At 35.6% G+C, this 20,613-nt stretch overlaps 1 protein-coding gene across 1 annotated transcript in view; it reads right to left on the bottom strand.

Annotated features, from left to right (window-relative positions):
* The window catches only part of MAGI2 (membrane associated guanylate kinase, WW and PDZ domain containing 2), a 1,321,708-nt gene that overhangs the window by 488,933 nt on the left and 812,162 nt on the right, over positions 1 to 20,613 (bottom strand). Inside the window, exon 4 of the mRNA XM_042965265.1 lies at positions 1,506 to 1,718. Coding sequence (XP_042821199.1) covers positions 1,506 to 1,718 — 213 coding nt within the window. The remainder of the gene's footprint in view (positions 1 to 1,505; positions 1,719 to 20,613) is intronic.

A 20,613-nucleotide genomic window follows, 5' to 3' on the forward strand; every position in this document is an offset into this window, starting at 1 on the left:
GTAGAAATGAATTAGAAACAAATGATTCAGGCTCAACCGAGGACAAATATTTTATATTTTTAGCTATCAGGTGTTAACCATCAAGAAACTCTGTAACTGTACTTTGATCCCCAATTTCTGCTTCTTTTGTGATTATTGCTTCTACTTGGCTAAATCATTTTGTTTCTCATATCAAATATCAACTAAGAAAACTATGTACTATTAATTTAAATCTATTACATCATGAGAAGTAAATATTTTGACAAAGATATTTCAGAATTAAAAAAGAAAAAATCTAATTGCTTGAAAATTACCTGATCATTTCATAGTAAACAGGTTACATTATGTATCAATAGTGATTTTTAGCATTTGTATCCAGAAATCAGTTATTGGTAGGATCAGAGCATGTTTTTCACCATTATATTAATGGAGGAGATTGTTCTCCTTTGAGCAACCAAGATGAAACCACTTTTTACGGTTTTACACCTTGATTAGCACAGATTAGATTTTGGTTTCCTTATGTTCAAGAAAGAACATTTTTACAGGTATTATGAACAAGGAAGGTAAAAAACAAGCTTATGAAACTTTGATAAAAATAATTTGAGCATGGAAATTCAAATACTATGTCACTATAGAAACAGTACAGTGATAATTAAAAATACAGACATCAAAGTACCTTAGTTGTAGGTCATATATTATGAATAATATGTATGCAAGGTGCACGTGTTAACATTTTTTCAAGTGCTTTAACAGAGCTCTTAGATTTTCAATGCCTACTCATATGCTGTTATTAAAAAATAAATAACTAAGCTTAGAGGCTACAAGAATGCCATACTTTTGGTAACATTTAATTATGAATAATATAATGAAAAAAATTCATTTTTAGAAATAAACTATTTAGCACTCTATTAGTAATAAGCACAAGAAAATAGCAAAGCCATACCTTGCACAAACACACTTTATATCTGCCTGACATTCTTTATATATATGATATGATAGATCATATATGAAAGAGATAACAAGTTTTCCTTGTTCAAGGGCAGGTGTCTTCACAAAGTCAATGTATAAAGATGCTTTCTCCACATTGTCAGATTAGATAGTAAGGGTAGAGGGAAAACTGTATGGACACACTATAGCTGTGGTCATTTTGAGGACTGTATTCATTGAAGTTGTTAACTAAATCATATGACACAACCTCACACAGTTTACAGAACTGTGAGTATAGCAAGATTTCTAAGGATAGATTTTTATCTAACATTAGTTAACAAAGAAAGACCCCAGAACTTTCCACAATCATATTCATGACTTGTAACATTTTCTAAGATGTAGAAACCATTCATGATATTGCCATTAATACTGTGTAAGTGAAACAAAGACTGAGGAACTTGAATGAATTGCTTGATAAGTCAAAATTAAAACAATAAAATGGATACAAGAATTATGTCCTTTGCATTTGATACCATCATCTTCTCTCTGAAGATAACTATAATCATAGGTATACATGTACATACATATAAATGACTAACCTGGTGTTACTACTCCATTTCCATTGACCACAGGCCTCTCTTCCTCTTCCTCCTCAGGAGGCTCTATACTTGCTTTCTCCATGTTGCTCACTGATTTATTCCTCTTCCGTTTTCCTTCAGCACTTGGAGTGGCTCCCGGAAGTATCTGGTCTGTCACATTTAATAATAATGGTGCTGGTTCTGCTGGAGGCTTCGGCGTGCCGTAGTAATTGTCTGCAAATGATATCAAAACATGGATTTAAATATTCTCCTACTGTATGCATAATTCATAAAGATTGGAAATTATATTGATAAATATGCATCCTGTTTCTTACATACATATGTATTTTACATGCATATGATTTTTTTATCCTTTCACATTTTTATATATACCTTTATTTATTGCTTCTATTGAATTGGGCTTTAATGCTTAAATAAGGGTACAGATTTATCTTCATTCTCACCTTTTGCCAAACCAAAATATAGTCATATGTATTCGTCTCATATGGCTCATAGCAATTTCTAAATTATTTTTAAAATTTGATAACCTTTTTAAAAATAATGTCTGAATAAGGGTGCAGGTGACTTTTTTTAAAGCAAATCTCACAACATTCTGGAAAGCAAAGCACATTGTGCTTTTCTCCAGCTTTCAGAGGGCTCTGGCTGTTGTCCTTGATGCATATAGCAGCCTGCCCAGAGTGGTATCTCCATGCCAGTTTAATGGTTCACATGGCTACTGACAGTGGGCCTGCTGCCCTAATCATTCTTCAGATTACTACAGCTCTTTTTCCCATAGCTCCATGATTGGAGTGATGGAATATTTGTTTCTCCCATCAGTCTGTCAGACTTCTCAAAGAAGGAGACTAATTGTTATTTCTCTCTGTAATAACAGCCTGACACATAGTAGGCATAGAATAAATATTTACTAAGTGAGTACCTTTATATATTTAAGGCAAATTATTTATAGTGTAAAATTTTGATTGGTTAAGAACATAATGGTGTTTTATAAAATCAGTGTTATACTTTTAGCATCATCTTCGAAACCCACATTGGTGTTTTCAGTTAATTGAATAATTTATGCACATATTTGCTACTCATTCATTAAAATCTTTGTTTAGTACTGACTCTGCACCCAAACACTCCAATATATGTTTGAGAGAAAACGATGAATATAAAACAATCCTTGTCTTCCAGATGCTTAACAGTGTTGTGTGGAAGATAGGTGCATTTGACATCAAGCAGATAAGTATTATAACAGGAAATAGGACTAAGTACTGCAACTAAGGAGGCACAGAGGAAGAAGCACATCTCACTATCTGCAGAGGCCACTGAAGGCAACCGGGAAAACAGTGTTTTGCAAAAGAAACAAACTTTAACTAGAAGTCATGGGTTCTAGACTTGGCTTTTCTACATAACTACAATTCAGGGAAGTTACTTAACCTCACTAAGGCTCAATTTCTTCATCATACATTGGAAACAGCATACTTGTTATACCTAAATTCTGGGTTGCAAATAACCAAAAACCAATTCTAGTTAGACTGAACATGACAGGGATGTGCTGAGAAGATATGGGATGATTAGTTGAAGGAAGAGGCTGAAAAATCTTGGGAAAAATGAGCAAAAGCAAAGGAATTCCGTCAAAACACCAAAGTTGCCTCTGCTGGTCCCCAACTCTGAAAGCCCACAGCTCCATTGCCATGGGCACTGCCCTTGGCTGCCACTCCCTCAGCTAGAATGAATCCCAATCTCTGCTCAGGAGCTCTGATTCGCTCATTTCCAGGAAAACTCTCAGGCTGGGTTGTCTCATTGGCTAAGCCTCAGCCAGAGGGTGAGCTGACAGATTAGGGCAGGAGAATGGCTGTTCTCCTTTGATTTGGGGAGAGGGAGCTGGAGTCCCACCTTCCACCCATCTCATCGCAGGGCCCTCTCCAGGAAGGAATGGTCTTGGAGTGCTGGGTCAGCAGGAATGACCAATGTCTACTACACTTGCCCTCATCACTGGATTGCTGTGAAGAAGAAGGATGTATGAAGAAGTGCTTCATAGGCTGTAAAATTGCAATAGTCTTAATGGCAGTGTAAACGTCCTGCTGGCACTAAGTGAATATTCCAAAGGCTAGCTGGAACACTAATGCTGTTGCTCATTTTCATGGATATTCACAGTTGTAAGAGAAATACAAGGGGAAAAAATATCATCATGTAAAGTGGTTCTTATACATGTAAAACTTTTATACAGACGTCTGAAAAGTGGATGATAGACATTTTGCTAAAGGTTACTTTCTAATTTAATTTAGAGCATTTCAAATGAATCAGACGTTTGAATGTTCTTGCTGAATTCTGAGCAAACAAAAACTGCTAGTTACTTCTTAGCAGTCTATTAATTATTATTATATTTCAGCATCCCTAAGGGCTTGCACCATTCTCAGTACACTGCTATGCTTTCTATGGAATCTCAATACTTAACTGCTTATCTAATAAACACAAAGTGAAACTAATAAATCACCCCACATGTCCCAATAAATAACATACTTTTAAGTAGTATTCTGAGAACTTTAATGCTTTCAAATATATACAGTATTAAGAAAAATGGATCACGTTTCAGTGTTATTTTTCTTCCAACTTGTCTCTTATGGTTTAAATCTCCCTGAGGTAGAAACATAACCTTTTATTAATTAGAAATAAATTCATTGCTCAGGCTAAAAATAAATATTAAATAACAGATTCTGTTGAATTTATATTGCTAAGTAATTACACCTATTGGCATGTGATGTGATTATAAATTATACAGCAATATTCTATTTCTACAATTTGATTTATGAAATAAGACTACAGATTAAATTTTAGATGTAAAACTGTATGAATCATTAGTTAAAATGTTAAGATTATCTTCATTAGCAATAATAATAACAATTTAGAAGAGCCACAGAAATAACCCATATAGTTACTACACTTGAGACATATAATTTACAGAGAATATGCTATTATACCAAATCCAATGCATAGAACAAGGCAACCAGAAATACCTAAACTAAGTTGAAGAATTAATCAGGTAGTCAGGTAGCTAAGTCATTGGAACTCTGATAGAAGTCTATAGAAATCCATATACTAAGGGAAAATTGTGCCTGTTAGGTAAAATATCAACATGTTTTCAGAAGAAAATAAAAACCAAAACTGTTTTTAAATACAATTTGGAAAGTGTCCCGTTAAGAATGAAATGCCTCTATGGTACAGTGCCAACGTTTAGAGAATCTAAAATCTCAAAATATAGTAACACTATGGTGTAATGTTTAATGGCACAGATCATGCAGAAATGCACCTGTCTTTGAATCCTTGTGTCCCCTAAACTGGTAACTTCTTTACATCCTTAAATTTTTTTTGTTAAACCAGGAACATAGGGCTGTAAGATGACTATAGTCACAACAGCAACTACAATAACAATTATTAACATCACTACCACCACCACGTAATTTACTGAGCTGGATACTGTAATGACATTTAACCTATGCACTCTTGGATCAAATGAGGACTAGAATACCTCTTACTCCATAGTGCTGTTTAAGGATTAACGATAACGAAGGAATGTATAATGTGACTGGATCAGAACAGGTCTCCATATATGGTGGCTACTTTGGTTATTTATCACAAAACAGTATGAAATCATTCTGTCTCTACACTTAAAAGAAAATGGGAGGCCCCAGAAATTAATCTATTTACCAATATTATACATGGAGCCAGTGGAAAACCTGTATCTGTTTGTTTTAGGACCTCATCTCTTCAAAATACTACATTGCCTCTCAAGAGGGGGTGGGGGGGAAAAGTGTGATGAAATTTGCATTTCTGCCCTGAACTGACAGCAAGAGAAATTGATTCAAACCCACAACCAATAGGCACAAATGTATCACTTTCAAAAGGGAAAGGTGATAATTGCTACTAAATAATAAAGCTGGAGCAGTTTAGGTGATTTTTTTTCTCTCCTTGCTTCCAAAAATGTGCATATGTGTGTATGCACGTGTGCACGCATATGTGTGTTTGGGGGGGATGAGGTGGGATATTATAGGCTTTTCTAGTACGCTTTTTACTGAATACATCTTGTAAAGAATGACGTATTTATTAGCAGTTTCATGCAAATTTAATATAAAGTTGTATTTTTTAATTGAATATGATGACAAAATCAAATGATATGTAAAATTGCTCACTTAGTTCTATTATAATGACGATCATCAATACATTACATAGTCTTATTTTTAATCAATGCCTGGGGTAAAAAAGACAATTTTTTGAGGAATTTGATTTATTCCTCAGCTTTTTAAGTACTTAAAATAATGATTTTCCCCATAAAGTTATAGTTATAAAAGAGTGAAACAGGGTGGATGCACCTATTTATTGTTTTTTTTTTTGAGATTTTATTTTTTTATTTTTAATATAATTTATTGTCAAATTGGTTTCCATACAACACCCAGTGCTCATCCCAACAAGTGCCCTCCTCAATGCCCGTCACCCACTTTCCCCTCTTCCCCACTCCCCATCAACCCTCAGTTTGTTCTCAGTATTTAAGAGTCTCTTATGATTTGACCCCCCCTCTCTCTCTGTACCTTTTTTTTCCCCTTCCCCTCCCCCACGGTCTTCTGTTAAGTTTCTCAAGATCCACATATGAGTGAAAACATATGGTATTTGTCTTTCTCTGACTGACTTATTTCACTTAGCATAATGCCCTCCAATTCCATCCATGTTGCTGTAAATGGCCAGATTTCATTCTTTCTCATCACCAAGTAGTATTCCATTGTATATATAAACCACATCTTCTTTATCCATTCATCAGTTGATGGACCTTTAGGCTCTTTCCATAATTTGGCTATTGTTGAAAATGCTGCTATAAACATTGGGGTACATGTGCCCCTATGAATGCACCTATTTCTGATATAATAAACACAGAAAAGCTTTCTAGAAATCTGAATAAAAAGAATAGTCTATAAAATGTCAATAATTGCTTTTATAATGAAAAAATAAATAAATGCCCACTTGCAATGGAAGCTTTACTAATTTCTTGTGAAGGAAGAGGGACTAAAACAGATCACATCACTATGAACTAAACTTGCCTAGAGACTCCTTTGAAAATTACACACCTTATTAAAATTATTATTTAAGAAAGAGAGAGAGCACGACTGCGGGAGGGGGGCAGAACAAGAGAGAGAGAGAGAATCCTAGGCAGGCTCCACGCTCAGCATGGAGCCCTATGCGGGGCTTGACTCCACAACTCTGGGATCATGACCCAAGCCAAAATCAAGAGTTGGATGTTCAACCTACTGAGCCATCCAAATGCCCCCCATTACCCACTTTTATGCAGACCCATTCCTAAGTCTTCTAAAAGAGACAAAATAGCTTTCTAAATAACTTTTCATGTAGCTCACTTGAAGACTATCATGGAATTATCTCTCTTCTTATTAGACCAAATAATCTTTTCACAACATCTTAATTTTTTAAAAATGTTTTTGTCTTTTTTCTGACCTTTCCCAGGTGTTTGTTTATTTGTCTTTCCACACTGATTTTAATGGTGAAGCCAAGGAGTCAAAAGAAATAGGAGACTACTTCAATGAATTATAAACTATTCTCTTTTCTATACCCTAGTCTTTATTGAAAGAGAATAGACAACAAAATAGTATTTTCTAAGATGTACCATATCCTTTATGCCTTTAAGTTCTGACACTATGATAAAAAGTAGGCATTATACTAAATGTCTACTATACTAATACTAATACTATACTAATACTAATACTAATACTAATACTAATACTAATACTAATACTATACTAATTTTATGTATGAGGAAATGTAATAGTCCAAACTGAAATACTTTGAAATGCTTTTACTTATTTCCAACATGTTTTCCCTTTAAATAAGATCAATTTTCATGATGAAAACATGTGATATATTATGTAGTGCATTTGGCTTTTTAAGTAGTATTTTCAGATGCTAACTCTGTCATTTCAGTCCATTGGGTGTATAATGATAGCATGTGTAGAGTTTACATCAAATGGTCATAGTTCATTCTATATGGCACCCAAGTGGAGCTGGATTTTAGAAAGATAATATTCTTGTCTTCAAGATACCTCACATATTAAAGTCTTGACCCTCATTCCCCCCCAATATTCTCAGTGCTTTTATTCCCATTTTGGTAACCAGAAAGAATCAATTTCAGATAATGGTTTAGTAGAGAAGAGATGACTGCCTATGGGTCTCTGGGGCATGTACACAACACAGCCCGTCACTGAGATCCCCAGAGAGCCTGAGAATCTGTCCTTGTGTTAGAAACAATGTGTGACAAAATTTAAGAGGTTGGGCATCTCATCATTTGTGTCTTACAGTTTTATAAATAGAGCAAATAGTTTGATACTTGGCCTCCTTAATGGCACTTGCGAAATCTGACTCTTGACGTTAAGCAGAAATGAGAAATTCAGAGTTCCAGATCTACTTGCAACTAATCATGTTAGAAAACCTGCAAGATCATAAGTAAACAATTATTTTTATCCACATCAGAGGTTTAGATTTTTATTAATAGAAACAAATCATAAAAGGATTCTAAATTCAAATGTTAAGATATGCTCAACTTACTACCCAAGGGATATTAATAAGTTAAAATTAGTATCAAAAACCATCATAACTTGTCAGCCATGGCAAGAATCACAGTCATATGGCTAGAGTTAGTATTTTAGAAATTATGTAAATACAAAACAAAGTTAGTAAATGCAATATAGACAATATTCTATTTTTGTAAAATTGCACTTCCTACCAGAAAACAAGACTCAGAGTCTTGCTTTAGAATACTTTTTGCCAACTGGTTTTTGAAGTTATTTTTGTAAGCAGTTCTGATACTTAAATTTAGTCTCCCACAAAAAGGTATCATTTCCTCATCATGTCATCTGTAGTTAGTCGCCTCGAACCAAGATGCAAAAACTCTGGCCCCAATAGATAATGTCTTTTTCCCTTGTGGAGGAAAGTATTAAGCTCACATATGCCAGAGATATGACAACACGCAAAATGACATTTTGTCACTATACCTGCACTGAACAGTAATTGTTGAATTTTTTGAAAATTCAAAGTTAAATGTGACTTTCAAAATGTGCATAGTGGTGGGGTGCTTGGGTGGTTCAGTTGGTTAGGCATCCGACTTCAGCCGAGGTCATGATCTTACAGTTCGTGAGTTCAAGCCCGCGTCGGGCTCTGTGCTGACAGCTCAGAGCCTGAAGCCTGCTTCAGATTCTGTGTCTCCCTCTATCTCTGCCCCTCTCCTGCTGTACTCTGTCTCTCTGTCTCCCCAAAATAAATAAATATTAAGAAAAATTCAAAATGTGCATAGTGGTGCAAACAATGTGAAAGTTTCTGTGTTTTCATATGCCAAATTGAATTGTTTTGCAACAAAGTTCACCTAAGAATTTCAGGTTTATTTTAAATTACATAAACATTGGTTTTTACATTACTATCCCTAATGACAAACACTGAATTTTTACTGTCTTCAATTGTCCATCAGTGCTTTTCAGAAATCATAAATCATGTCAATGATTTAATCTAACATTTTCTGAAATGTGTTTGCAAGTTTTCAATAGGTTCCTTCTGGTCATTCTGACCGAATTTTCATATATTCATGTTAGCTAGTGTGGACAGGCACAAGACAAATCTTTGCTAAATGTAGCTGTCCACAGACTGGGTAGGTGGTTCACTTATTTAAAGGGAGTCAGTAACCCCTCTCTTTAGTGACTCCTCCCTTGAGGCATTATTCGAAAGAGTTCAGAATATTTCTCTCCTGTGCCAAATAGCATAAACAAACAGAAATTATTCAAGGAAATCTTTAAGAGAACAGAAGGAAGTTACACACAATTATTCAATATCAAATATACATCTATTTCCAAAGTAAAGCATTTGAACATTTATAATTCTAGCAACACCAAAAAATGCACAAGCCCTATTCACAAGCATATCATATTTAAAAAATATTAAATCCCTTAGAGCAGCACTGCCTAGTAAAAATGTAATGTGAGCCACAAATACAAGCTACACATGCAATTTAAATTTTTCTACTTATCCATGCTTCATTAAAAAAGGAAAAAAGAAAGATGAAAGTTATTGTAATAATATATTTTGCTTTGTCCAATATATCAAAAGTATTATCATTTCAGTATATGATCAATATAAAGAGTTATGAATGTAATAATTTACTTTCTTTCTTACTATGTCTTCAAAACCCAGTGTATAATTTACACTTACAGCACCTCTTGCTTTGGACAAATCCCATTTCAAGTGCTGATTAGCCATATCTGAATAGTGGCTACTAGACTGGACAGCATAGCCTTAGACAATCCATTTTATCAAATAACATTTTAGGTTACCATATTATCACCTGAGTCATTTTTCTCATATGTCATAAAGTGAAAACTGAATAAACACCAAAAACATAATAACAATTTCAGGTGACATTGGGTCAATGATATTTCTCTTGTTCAATTGCTTTGCTACACATGTGGATGGAGTACATGTAAAATACTATTAATCACCAAACAGATGTACATTTCCTAGCAGAGCTCTTTCACCCTGCTTCTCAATCTTCAATTTATCTTGTCCTACCTTGAAAAATCCACATTTGGCTTTATTACGAAGTTAAAGGTTAAAAGGAAAAAAGAATAAATGTTTCGTGTGAATAATGTAAATGTGAACTTGCAGGAGGATCCTTCTTATGTTCAAATTCTCTTTACAAACAGTCTCAACTCATAAAGGAATTGTCGACTCATGGTAATGATGTAAAAATGGATACATTATTTATATTTGTTGTCCTCTCTCTTGTTATCTCTTTAGTAGCACATTCGCATTTTGAGGATCCATAGCTCTTATTACCCAGTGCCTCACTTTGCTTTCATTTAGGCTCCTACTTTCATACCTCATGCTTATAAAAATTCCAATTTTCTTTTTCCTCTATACAGTAGATGTGTCCCATTTCCAGTTTCTCTTGGGTCTTGCTAAGTGACTGGGTTTTAACACTCTAATAGACTAATTTTAAAATATTATTATTATTTTTATTTTTATTTTTGAGAGAGAGAGAGAGAGTGAGAGAGAGAGGGAGCACATGCATGAGCAGGGGAGGGGCAGAGACAAAGGGAGACAAAGGGAGACTGAGGATCCAAAGCAGGTTCTACACTTTCAGTGAAGAGTCCAGTGTGGGGCTTGAACCCACCAGCCATGAAATCATGGCTGAGCGAGCTGAAGTCAGATGTTTAACTGACTGAGCCAGCCAGGTGCCCCCACTCTAATAAACTATTTTAAACTAAGATGCTGGTAACTAAAACTGCTTTACTACATCCCATACAATACTTACATTTTACCAGTATTTAAAACTCTAATCTAAAAGTTTAATCATGAAATTTGGGCTATAACTGGTCAATTCAGTGGTGGAACATATTTTCATAAGTGCCTTACATGCTGTGAAACCACAAAAGAAGTGTTTTCCAGGGCACCTGGGTGGCTCAGTCAGTTGAACGTCTGACTCTTGATTTCGGCTCAGGTCATGATCCCTCTGTGGTGGGATCCAGCTCTGTATATGGCTCTGTGCTGAACATGGAGACTGCTTAGGATTCTCTCTCTCTCCCTCGGTCCCTCTCCTCCACTCACGTGAGCTCTCTTTCTCTCTCTCTCTCAAATTTAAAAAAAATAAAAAATAAAGTAAGTGTTTTCCTGGGTAGTCAAGGCACTCAGTGTGGTAAAGGTGATGACCTTTGGAGAACCTAAGTAAAATCTCAAAGCAAAGATTTTTGGAAAACAACACTGAGGGGAAAAAATTATATTATATTTCCAGTTAGTAATAATTTAACATGTCTACCTTTTTGAGTGGAAACCATTTTCAATTGTGTTATTAATTGCAATTAATTGTTGAAGTTTCTAGAGTGTCTAGTCAGCTCAATGCTTAAGAGACAGTCCCTTCACGGCTTAGTAAATAAAAAAAGCAGAAGTAAAAATTTGATAAATTTTTAAATGGGCATCTGTACAAAGCTCAGTGGATGTCTGAGATAGACATCTTGATTAAATTTGCTTTTTCAAAATTGAGCAAGAAAACTGAAACTTTCAAGGACAATATTATTTTTCTCACACAACATTTATGACTTGTCATATAACTTCTTTCTCTCAATGGTGCTATTAACTGTGATACTATAAGATTACTAAGAAATTAAGAAACCTCCAAGACCTTCTTTTGTCACTGTCTTACAAATACAATACCTAGGGAAATTCTGATTAATTTTAATTTGATTGTTGGTTAATGACTAAAGAAATTAGCCAAATTTTCTAATCCTTGGTTGCTAATAAAAGTCAGAAAAACAGTATGAAAGAATTTTACTTCTGCTTGTAGAATTTGTCTGCTGGGTTTTTCCAAGGTTGGCAGAGTGGAAAGAAGTCTGCACACAGTAGAGGATCTGGGTTCTAACTGAGGTTCCTCTACTAACCCCCTACAAAACCTTGGATTAGGCATTAAACTCTTCTGAACCTTAGTTTTCTCACTTGTGAAATGACAGAATTGGGTCATAGTTCTGAAGTACTCACCTCCAAAATTCTGCAATGAAAACTTTTAAAGGATCTAATGGCACGTTATATTTCTTTGCCATTGTATCAGAAAGTCCTAGATTGAAAATAGAGAATGATAATAAAATGTAGCTAATAGTTTTAATTACTTGAGAGCCTGGACCTATTTGATTTCTTGACATAAATGTGGAGAACTGTCATTTTAGTCTCTTTTTATATTTCTTTGTGCATTCCCTTTTGGGAAGGTGGCTGTGGTTACAGAGTATTTCTATTTTTGTTCCAAGCCTTTCATTTGCATCCATACCCATTTGGTGAATTAGATAGTTGCTAAGTACACGACCACAGGATGTGAACTATGATTACTTTGTGGAAGGCCAAAGATGAAGCATTTCAACTTTGTATTTTAGTCCATGTAACGCTTTAAATTTTTCTGACTTTTAAAAGAGTCAGCGTTTTTAATGTGGTCATCTTCTGTGAGACATTCACAAACATAAATCCTAAGTGTTAGAGTATGGTTAAAGTTAGCAGATGTAATTTAGATATAAATAGAACAAATTTCTCAGCCAGGAGAACAATGAACAACCCAAAAGGCTAAAGAAAGTAAGAGTCTTTGGTATCTAACCATAAAGGCTTTGTACAATAACACAGATTTTTTTTCCCTCTAAATCGATATACACACAACCTATGAAAATCAACCTTATCGCAAAGAAAACTATCAGAACTACTGGTGCTTTATATTCCAAATGCCAGAAACCAACCATCAATTCTTAAATATGTATGTTTTATTGAGGTACACCTCTTCCAGTCCTCAAACTTTTACATTATAATGTTGCCTATCACATCATCCTTCTCATTTTGTGGTAAATTATGAAAGTACCAGAAATAAGAGTATAGTGTAGAAAAGTTGTTGCATTAATGAACAAAAAAAATAGAGGGAGAAATAAAAGTCAAAAAAAGTTCAGAAAAGAAGTGGAAAGAAAGGAAGAAAAAGACGGAGTAAGAGAGAGAGGAAAAGGTAGAAAATGAGGATGAAGAGGAGTAGATTTGGGAGGAGGAGGTGGAGGACTGTGATGTCACTTCCCATGAAGTTGTAGAGTTCTAAAATGATTCTTGAGGTGACATCCTGGCCCAAAGTCATGCATATGTGGCCATCCATCATCACCTAATAGCTGCTAACATACTAAGCAACATTGTCCAATATGGTAGCCACTTGCTACATCTGGCCATTGTGAACTTGGAATGTGACTGGTTTGCTTTGAGATTTGCTATAGTGTAAAATCCAATTTTGGATTTTACTTAATTTTAAAGACTGTCCAAAAAAATAAGCAAACAAACATACCAGTAATCATTTTTATGTTAATTACATGTCAAAATGATAATGTTTACATTGCATAATGCTGCAATCCCTAGTCTAGTTCTAAAAAAAAAAAAAAACAGGACTTAATAAATAGTCAATTACTAGTGGCAGATAATGACATCCATAACTAGTAAGAGTGGGTGAAGGTGAGGGTGAGAGCCAGGACAGTAATAGGCACTCGATGGACAAGAGGCTCAATCAGGAAGAGGGTTCAAGGATCACCACAGGGTGAGATTTTTATCAGCTAACCAAGCCAATGAGACCTGAGTGGTGGGCAGAGGGAGAGGTTATCATATATCCAATTGTTTCATCATTCATTCAGCAAATATTACTGAGACCCTTCTATGTGCTAGACATGGATTATCTCAAGGCACAATGGTGAACAAAACAAGCAAGTCCCCTTTGAAGCTTGCTTTCTATTGGGGAGACATTAATCAAATAATTAAGCAAACACAAAATTACAAACAAGGGTTATAAAGGTCAAGTAGTGGTATTTTTAAGAACTCTGAGAAAAGTTCAGATTAGGACAGTTAATTTGTGGAATTACGATTGAACACTCAGTTCCCTTTTTCCACCTAGGCCAAAATATTTCTGGATCAATACAGATCTTTAGAAAATGTAAGCGGCTTTTCTAAACAAGAAGAAATAAAATTTCTCCATCATTCCCAAAACTTGTCCCAAGGACTTCTCTGAAGGTCAAATGGCTGAACTATATGGAAGGTGATTTACATGTGAATGCGTGCGTGTGTGTGTGTGTGTGTGTGTGTGTGTGTGTGTGTATGCACACGGGCATGTGTGTTTTGTCCCAAAATGAATCAAGTTGCTTAAAAAAGTTAATTGCAAAATTTCAGCTAAGTTAGCCAAAAAGTTCCCTCTTTCTCAATTTGACTCAGGACATAATTTATGTCGTAAAATACTTCTAATATTCCACAAATCAAAGGATACGTGGTTTGAAATTTAAAGCTTGTTTTTTGATGATGTGAAATGAATTGAAGATAGAGATGATGGCACGTTCAACATGATGACTGACCATCTCCCGCATTGGTACCGCAGAAATATGATCTTTGTTTCTAGACTGATTACCAGTGTGGACAGGTCATTCCTTCCTCCTGACTGCGAGGATGAAGGTGGAGTCAGCGAGAGGACATCTTTGCCCTGGCATTGAAGTCTATACTGAGATTGGAAAGGTAAGTAGAATCAAATGAAGGCTCAAGGGGTACAGGAACAAAGAGTATCCCAGGCTGAAGAAATAAATTTGCAAAACCTTGACTCTGGAGGAGGAAGAGTTCTTACAACTAAAAGGGGAACAGTGTGGCTGGAGCCAACAACAGGGGGAGCCCTTCAGTCAGAGATCATATGGAGCCTAAAAAGCTCTGTTAAGGAACTGGATTAATTTTCAAAAAGCAAAGGGAAGCACTGCAGGTTTGAACACACATTCAAATTTGTTTTTAAAATGGATTGCTAGGTCGCAGCAAGTAGAATGGACTAGAAGCAGCAAGAGGGATAGTCTTGAAGTTAATCAGGGATGTGTTGCAGGGGTTCAATGATGGTAATGGACACATGGGAGGTGATGGACATGGGGACAAGGAGACTCAGGTTTCAGAGAAAGAAAACAAAAAAACAGAATAATGTTTGGGCAGGAATTCATATTAGCCACCTGCTTGAAGGCTTGAAGCCTTTTCATGATGACCTCCCCTCCTTTCTCTCTGAAATAAGAAATATTGGACAGAACTTCCAAATTTTCTCCCGATACTCAGGATTCCTTTCAGAGATGCTGTGAATTGGCATGACCAAAGTGCAATATAAACTTTTTAAAACATTACAGAATCCTATACATCTTTATTTTCCTTTTTATAAGTCTTCATAGACATTCAGGCACTGATTGGTGTTCCTATCAGAGTTTGGTTATAACTCTTGTTAGAGCTGTTATGTTTATGGTAATTATTTATTTAATGTCTGCAGAGCACTAAATTTTGGCTTGTTAAAAGAAGCTATTTATCATTGAGCTTTGTTTTCCCAGCATCTACAATAGCACTGACACCTAGTCAATACTGAGTAAATGAATTTGTACACTGACAGAGCACCCACATTCTGTAAAGAAGATGCAACCCTTGTTGTTCTTTCTTGATTTGGGATCTTGCAGGAACTGCAAATTCTCAGGCCCCACCCCCACACATCCTAATCTCTGGGCTTGGGTCACTGCAGCTCATTCTGATGCACATTAACCACAGCTTTTCCTCAAAAACCACTGCATTTGCCTCAAGGGGAGATAGACCAATCAAATGAGGTTTATTTTGAAAGTCAAGCCAGCATAAGAAGGATTCAAGTAGCCTATTTTAGGATCTCTCATCATTCTTTTTTCCAAATAATCTTTATAAAAAGCTTCAGGATAATGTACATGTTTTTGGTGTTAAAATTCTGGGGAACCTGGCTGGCTCAGTTGAGACAGCATGCAACTCTTGATCTCAGGGTTGTGTGTTTGAGCCCCACATTGAGTGTAGAGATTATTTAAAGAAAAGTAAAAATTCTAATATGCAAACCAGTCAATGTTAGGGGTCAGCAAATTCCTCTCTCTCTTGGTAAAGAGCAAGAGAGCAAATATTTTAGGGTTTTCAGGCATATGGTCTCTGTCATACCTAGTCAGTTTTGCTGTTGTAATGTGTAAGCAGTCACAGATAGCAAATAAATGAATGGGTGTGGCTGGGCTCCAAAAAACAGTATTCATGGATACAAAAATTAGAATTTGTGTGATTTTCATGTGACACAAAATACTATGCTCCTTTTGATTTTTTTATGGTACTTAAAATATAGAAGTCATTCTTACCTTGTGGACAGTACAAAAATAGGTGTTAGAGTAGATTTGGCCCACAGGACATGGATTGCCACCCTATGGTCTGTGTAATAATCAATTATTGGCATAATCTTCCAGGCCTACAATTCCACTCATTAAGTGATCATTTAATATGTGCCCAGCAAATAAGCAATACAGATAAAGTGCTTGCCTATGAGGAACTTAAGAGTCCAGAGGAGAAAAGATATTAAAATTAACCAAATAAAGAGATAAATAAAGGACCTGACAGAGTGCTGTAAGAAACAGTCATAGAGAAATCTACTTCAAGCAGGGTAGTAACAAAGGTCTATCTGAGGAGGTATCTGTTTAAATTGAGACCAGAAGAATGAAAATTTCTTTATTTTGTGAAAAGCCAGGAAAAGAGAGTTAATAGGCCAAAAAATAGCAGGTCACTAGGACAGGAAGGGATTACTGCATGTCTGGATTGGTAAATTAACACTGAGTTAACATCTTGGAAATAACAGGTAAGGAAGAGAAGCACAGGATTCAACTGGAAACACAAGCAGGAAGCAAATCATACAGGACCTTGTTAGCTAAGTCAAAGGATTTGGGAAAAGTTTTCCCAAGGGGAATCATGGTTTTACTTAAGGAAAGGCTATTCATTCTTGTTGCTATGTGGAAATAGATTTGAAGGGGAGTAAGAGAGATGGGAGATGGTTGGAAGACTGGAGGAAGAATGTGTGTGAGTGTGTGCGTGTGTGTGTGTGTGTGTGTGTGTGCGCGCGCGTGTGTGTGACACATACACATCAGATATTATTAAAACTGAAATACTAATAGCAGAAATAAAATGATTTCACAAGCCCAAACTGATAAGCTTAAACTGCAGAATTTAACAAAACATTCCATACTAAAGAATCTATCTGGGCAGTATTTTGGAAGTCAATGGAGTGGGAGTTGATCTAAATACAAAACCAAATCTTCTAGGAAGAGGATAGAAAGCTCCATTCAACATTTTCCAACAGCTAAAGAGTGATATTGTTTATATGAATGCAGATAAGAAAAGGAACTCTGAATAAATAGGCAGGTAGGCCTCATGAATGAATAAGCTTTGATAGTTTACTGGTATTCAATCCAGCTCAGTAATGACATTTTTTTTCTATTACCAGAGGCATTTATCTAATAACACAACCCTATTAGTAGATCTGTCTAAATTGATATTGAAAGGACAATTAAATCTAGCACTCAGGCTACAGCCACTACTCCATGTGGTAGGTTAGAAGGTATTGAACGTCATTTTTTTTTTAAAGGTATACTGTTAACATTGGGGGCATTAACGCTAATTAGAGTAATGACTTCATTCAGCAATTTCCTTTTTATGAGGCCATTTGAATCAGGCTCTCTCCTCCATATGAAAGGGCAAATCCTTATTAATTTAGATGATTACCTCATAGGAATGAATACTAAATGAAAACAATACCACAGGCCCAGGCTACCATTTCTTCTTCATTACTCCATGTCACAATTATAGTGGTAACAAGATGAGAACATTTAAAATTTGTCTTCTACAGTGATTCACACACAGGTCTCCAGTAATCTTCCCCAACAATCTCCTTATACTCAGAAAAGAAAGCTAATTTCATGTTTGGAAGTTCCATTTTAAAACATGAGTGCTGATGAAAAATATGAACTATGGGCTTTTTTAGTTCATATCTTTATTTAGAAATACTAGAGTCCATTGCCACCAACTAAGGTAAATAATCACTCACGTAAGTATTGAGTTTTGTATTAATCAATTGAAGCATCGCTTAGAAATTTAAAAAGTAACCCAAATCAAATTTTTCCATCACTCTCTTAATTTACATCATGAGCAACCAACAGCCTATGTGTAACTATGAGCTTCAAGAAACAATTGCTGTGCTTTGAGCTGGAGGCAGCATGTTGAAATTCATGAATTACAACTCGTCCGACAAGAGTCTTTGATGGCTCCAGGGACTGGAAATAGAATATGAAACTTTCACCCAAAGGTCATTGGCTCCAATTTGGCCTAAACTCGTAGTGACTAAAAGTTATTATCGATAGACAGGTGTTCAGCAAGTGCTACAAAATGAATCAGTGGTTTCAGCGTAATTTCTAAAAGACAGGTTTCTATGTCAGGAACTCATGATTACCTCATGCCCTAAGGTGGATAGTTTTAGACAGGAGTCAAGACATTGACTGAAAGGAGATAGTCCACCACCTTCTAGCCTTTACAAACGGTCTTTTTAGATGGGGATAGCCAAAAGTTTTTGGGCAACTGGCAAGAATGTTAGTTGATGTTTTTGTTGTTGTTGTTGTTGTTTTTAATTTGGAAGGTAGAGATATAAATTGATATCTAACTACAATCTCTCCAAAAATCCTTGTTTATGTTTAAACAAAATATCACAGTTTTTAGTGGGAAATGCTAAAAAAGATTTTATTAAAGACAATTTAATACTCTTGCCACCTAGAGAGTGATCTGCAGATCAGCAGCGTCAGCATCACCTAGTTTATTAGAATTGCAAACTTTCAAGCCCACTCCAGACACACTGAATCAGAATCTGCATTTTAACAAGATCTTCAGGTAATTCAGATGCACAATAAAGTTTGAAGAATACAGTATGTCTAGAGGACACATTGTACAGCTGCTCAGTGAACACAAAGTGCACTCAATAAACATATGTTGATGAAAATAAAGACCTGAATACTGTGTCTGTATGTTAATTTCAAAATCTAGTATCCTCTGCTGTTTGTATTACTTATGTTGCCACTTATAAAATTGCCTGCTTAGGGGCACCTGGATGGCTCAGTCGGTTGAGTATCCGACTTCAGCTTGGGTCACTGTCTCGCAGTTTGTTGGTTCGAGCCCCACGTGGGGCTTTGTGCAGCTACAGCTGGGAACCTGGACCCTGCTTCTGATTCTGTGTCTCCCTCTCTCTCTGACATACCCCCACTAGCACTCTGTCTCTGTCTCTCTCAAAAACAAATAAGCATTTAAAAATTTAAAAAAGTAAAATAAAATAAAATTGCCTGCTTACTTAGTCTTTTAGCATCCCCATTAGACTTTAAGCTCCTAGAGGGCAGGGATTCAACCAGACATTCATTTTTATTCCAGTTTATGTTTTATCAGTTGAATAATGAAATTACAGGTCTTCGTTACCTTATGTTAAATTAAGTCATGCTAAATAATCCTATTCTCATGCAACACTAATTTAAACAGATTCTGTTTACCTGAGAGACCTGAGGAGTTATCATGATGTCCAGGATCATTAACCAGTAGTAAATTGCTAAACCACTGTTTAATGACATTAATGGTTGAATACGTGGTAAGGTATTTTGTCCACTCTCCTAAACTTGTAGCAACTGCCAAATTAAATACTCAGACCAATTTTTAAAATGGCTTTGTGTAGAACATATTGCTATTTAATACATTTCATTAAATTTAGCCAACATGAGACTGATTAACTGGGAAATATTAAAATTTGGATTATTATTTTATTTGCATGAATGTTTATAGTCACTATCTCCCAAAGGAAAATCTAAAACACATTAACTTTATGGTACTAATAAATCATTTAGCCTGAAGTTCAGCTGCTCCCTAGTATCTGAGGCTTCTATTCTAAGAATAGACAAAAAAAAATTAGTACAGTATTGCATTTTCCCCAATATATCTTTTATTGCTCTTTTAAAATTGCCCAAACAAAAAGTTCATATACTTGGGTACCCAATGTTTTCAAAAGTGGCTCTCAAGTCAGCTAGACATGTCAGCCAGGCAAGGTCCCTAAATTCTCTGAGCCCATATTTCAACATTTGTTTGTTTAAGAAAATGGTGAAACCAACTTTATAAAACTATTCGGAGCATTTAATGAAATTAACATGAACATGTTTTTTGGCATATAAGTGCTTCAGGGATGTTTGCTACTCATTTTGGTTACTACTTCTACTGCTATTACTGCTACTTCCATTACTTTTTCTATTATGATTTCCTCCCTCCCCCTGCCCCTCTTCCTCCCTCCTCCTCCCCCTCCTCCCCCTCCTCCTACTCTTCCAAATGCTGCTGGTACTACAACTTCAATATTTGTTTTGAGATCACTGGGTTTTTTAAATAATTGAACATATAAGATCCACTCCTACACAGTTCACCAGGTAACATCAAAACATAATGCCCCAAATTAAAGAAAAACTTAAATATATTTAAGTCTGCAGGTATAATTATCTTTTCTAGAAATGCTAAAGATTCTCAATTATGGCTTAATCTGATCTTGGCCTTTCTTTAGGCTTGCAAAATTAACCATTTGATTGTGCTGATTAGGATACTGTCAACAGCTGTGGCCCCCTACACCCTTCTCCTTATAGAAAAGAATGATCTTTTTATTATGTGAGTTGTGAGAGCCTCATCTTTCCTTCTACCT

This window comes from Panthera tigris, chromosome A2 (genome assembly GCF_018350195.1).
Source record: "Panthera tigris isolate Pti1 chromosome A2, P.tigris_Pti1_mat1.1, whole genome shotgun sequence".
Lineage (NCBI taxonomy): Eukaryota > Metazoa > Chordata > Mammalia > Carnivora > Felidae > Panthera > Panthera tigris.